At 66.6% G+C, this 2,098-nt stretch overlaps 1 protein-coding gene across 1 annotated transcript; it reads left to right on the forward strand.

The window, feature by feature from the left end:
- The first annotated feature begins 408 nt into the window (after positions 1-408).
- Positions 409-1,896, forward strand: KCNF1 (potassium voltage-gated channel modifier subfamily F member 1). The gene has a single exon (XM_068987470.1). The coding sequence runs from the start codon at positions 409-411 to the stop codon at positions 1,894-1,896; it is 1,488 nt and encodes a 495-aa protein (XP_068843571.1).
- Positions 1,897-2,098: the final 202 nt, after the last annotated feature.

Raw genomic sequence — 2,098 nt, forward strand, 5'->3', positions numbered from 1 at the left:
GCGGCGCACGCGGGGACCCGCGCGCCCGGCGACCCAGGACCCTGCCTGACGCCCACGAGGGGGGACCCCACTCCTGCAAGAGGCCGAGCCGAAACGGCGGATCGCCGCACCCGGGAGCCGGGGTGAGTGCTCGGGGCAAGGCAGGTGGCCGCGAGAACCGCACCCCCGACACACACCGCCCCGCACCGCCGGCGCGCCCCCAGCGCCCGGATGCCCGCCGGGACCCCCGCCGCCGGGTGCATGCCTCCCCCGCGGCGCGCCCCAGCCCGCAGCCGCCGGTTGTGACCGCGCTTCCAGGCAGGCGGGCGCCGGCCAGGCTTCCCCTGGGTCCGCGCACCGGTGGGACCCTCCGACCCTGCGGCGGCTGCAGGGCGCGGAGCCGAGGCCGCGCGGGCACACGCCAGGAGAATGGACGGGACCGGGGAGCGCAGCCTCCCGGAGCCGGGTAGCCAGGACTCCCGGGCGGGCGACGACATCGAGATCGTGGTCAACGTGGGGGGCGTGCGGCAGGTGCTGTACGGAGACCTCCTGAGCCGGTACCCCGAGACCCGGCTGGCCGAGCTCATCCATTGCTTGGCCGGAGGCTACGACACCATCTTCTCCCTGTGCGACGACTACGACCCCGGGAAGCGCGAGTTCTACTTCGACAGGGACCCGGATGCCTTCAAGTGTGTCATTGAGGTCTACTACTTCGGGGAGGTGCACATGAAGAAGGGCATCTGTCCCATCTGCTTCAAGAACGAGATGGACTTCTGGAAGGTGGACCTCAAGTTCCTAGACGACTGCTGCAAGAGCCACCTGAGCGAGAAGCGTGAGGAGCTGGAGGAGATCGCGCGCCGCGTGCAGCTCATCCTGGACGACCTGGGCGTGGACACGGCCGAGGGCCGCTGGCGCCGCTGCCAGAAGTGCGTCTGGAAGTTCCTGGAGAAGCCCGAGTCCTCGTGTCCGGCGCGCGTGGTGGCCGTGCTGTCCTTCCTGCTCATCCTCGTCTCGTCGGTGGTCATGTGCATGGGCACCATACCAGAGCTGCAGGTCCTGGACGCCGAGGGCAACCGCGTGGAGCACCCGACGCTGGAGAACGTGGAGACGGCGTGCATCGGCTGGTTCACTCTGGAGTACCTGCTGCGCCTCTTCTCTTCGCCCAACAAGCTGCACTTCGCCCTGTCCTTCATGAACATCGTGGACGTGCTGGCCATCCTCCCGTTCTACGTGAGCCTCACGCTCACACACCTGGGCGCCCGCATGATGGAGCTGACCAACGTGCAGCAGGCGGTGCAGGCCCTACGGATCATGCGCATCGCCCGGATCTTCAAGCTGGCGCGCCACTCCTCCGGGCTGCAGACCCTCACCTACGCCCTCAAGCGCAGCTTCAAGGAACTGGGGCTGCTGCTCATGTACCTGGCCGTGGGCATCTTCGTCTTCTCTGCCCTGGGCTACACCATGGAGCAGAGCCACCCAGAGACCCTGTTTAAGAGCATCCCCCAGTCCTTCTGGTGGGCCATCATTACCATGACCACGGTGGGCTACGGTGACATCTACCCCAAGACCACCCTGGGCAAGCTCAATGCGGCCATCAGCTTCCTGTGTGGGGTCATTGCCATTGCCCTGCCCATTCATCCCATCATCAACAACTTCGTCAGATACTACAACAAGCAGCGAGTCCTGGAGACGGCGGCCAGGCACGAGCTGGAGCTGATGGAGCTCAACTCCGGCACTGCTGGTGAGGGCAAGGCAGGGGGCTCCCGCGGTGACCTGGACCACCTCCCGCCGCCGGAGCCCGCCGGGAAGGAGGACCCGAGCTGGAGCAGCCGGCTGAAGCTGTCCCACAGTGACACCTTCATCCCCCTGCTGACCGAGGAAAAGCACCATAGGACCCGGCTCCAGAGCTGCAAGTGATGGGGGCCGACTCAGGCACAGACAGGCCGGCTGGTGGAGAGATGGATGGACCGGTGTGATGGGACTGTCCATGACTGCCCGGGAGGGGCCATCCTTTGTCCCCTCCCTACCCACTCCTGAACAGAACTCTGGAGGCCCTCTTGGGCACCTCTGATGAGTCTGGGGTAAGATTCCCTTTGTGTTGTCCAGGGGCAGGGGAGGG

The sequence above is a fragment of the Capricornis sumatraensis genome, chromosome 1 (genome assembly GCF_032405125.1).
Source record: "Capricornis sumatraensis isolate serow.1 chromosome 1, serow.2, whole genome shotgun sequence".
In the NCBI taxonomy this organism is placed as follows: Eukaryota; Metazoa; Chordata; class Mammalia; order Artiodactyla; family Bovidae; genus Capricornis; species Capricornis sumatraensis.

Bases quoted from the DNA above. Each gene is read 5' to 3' on its own strand.
- KCNF1 (XM_068987470.1), top strand. From the start codon at position 409: ATGGACGGGACCGGGGAGCGCAGCCTCCCGGAGCCGGGTAGCCAGGAC.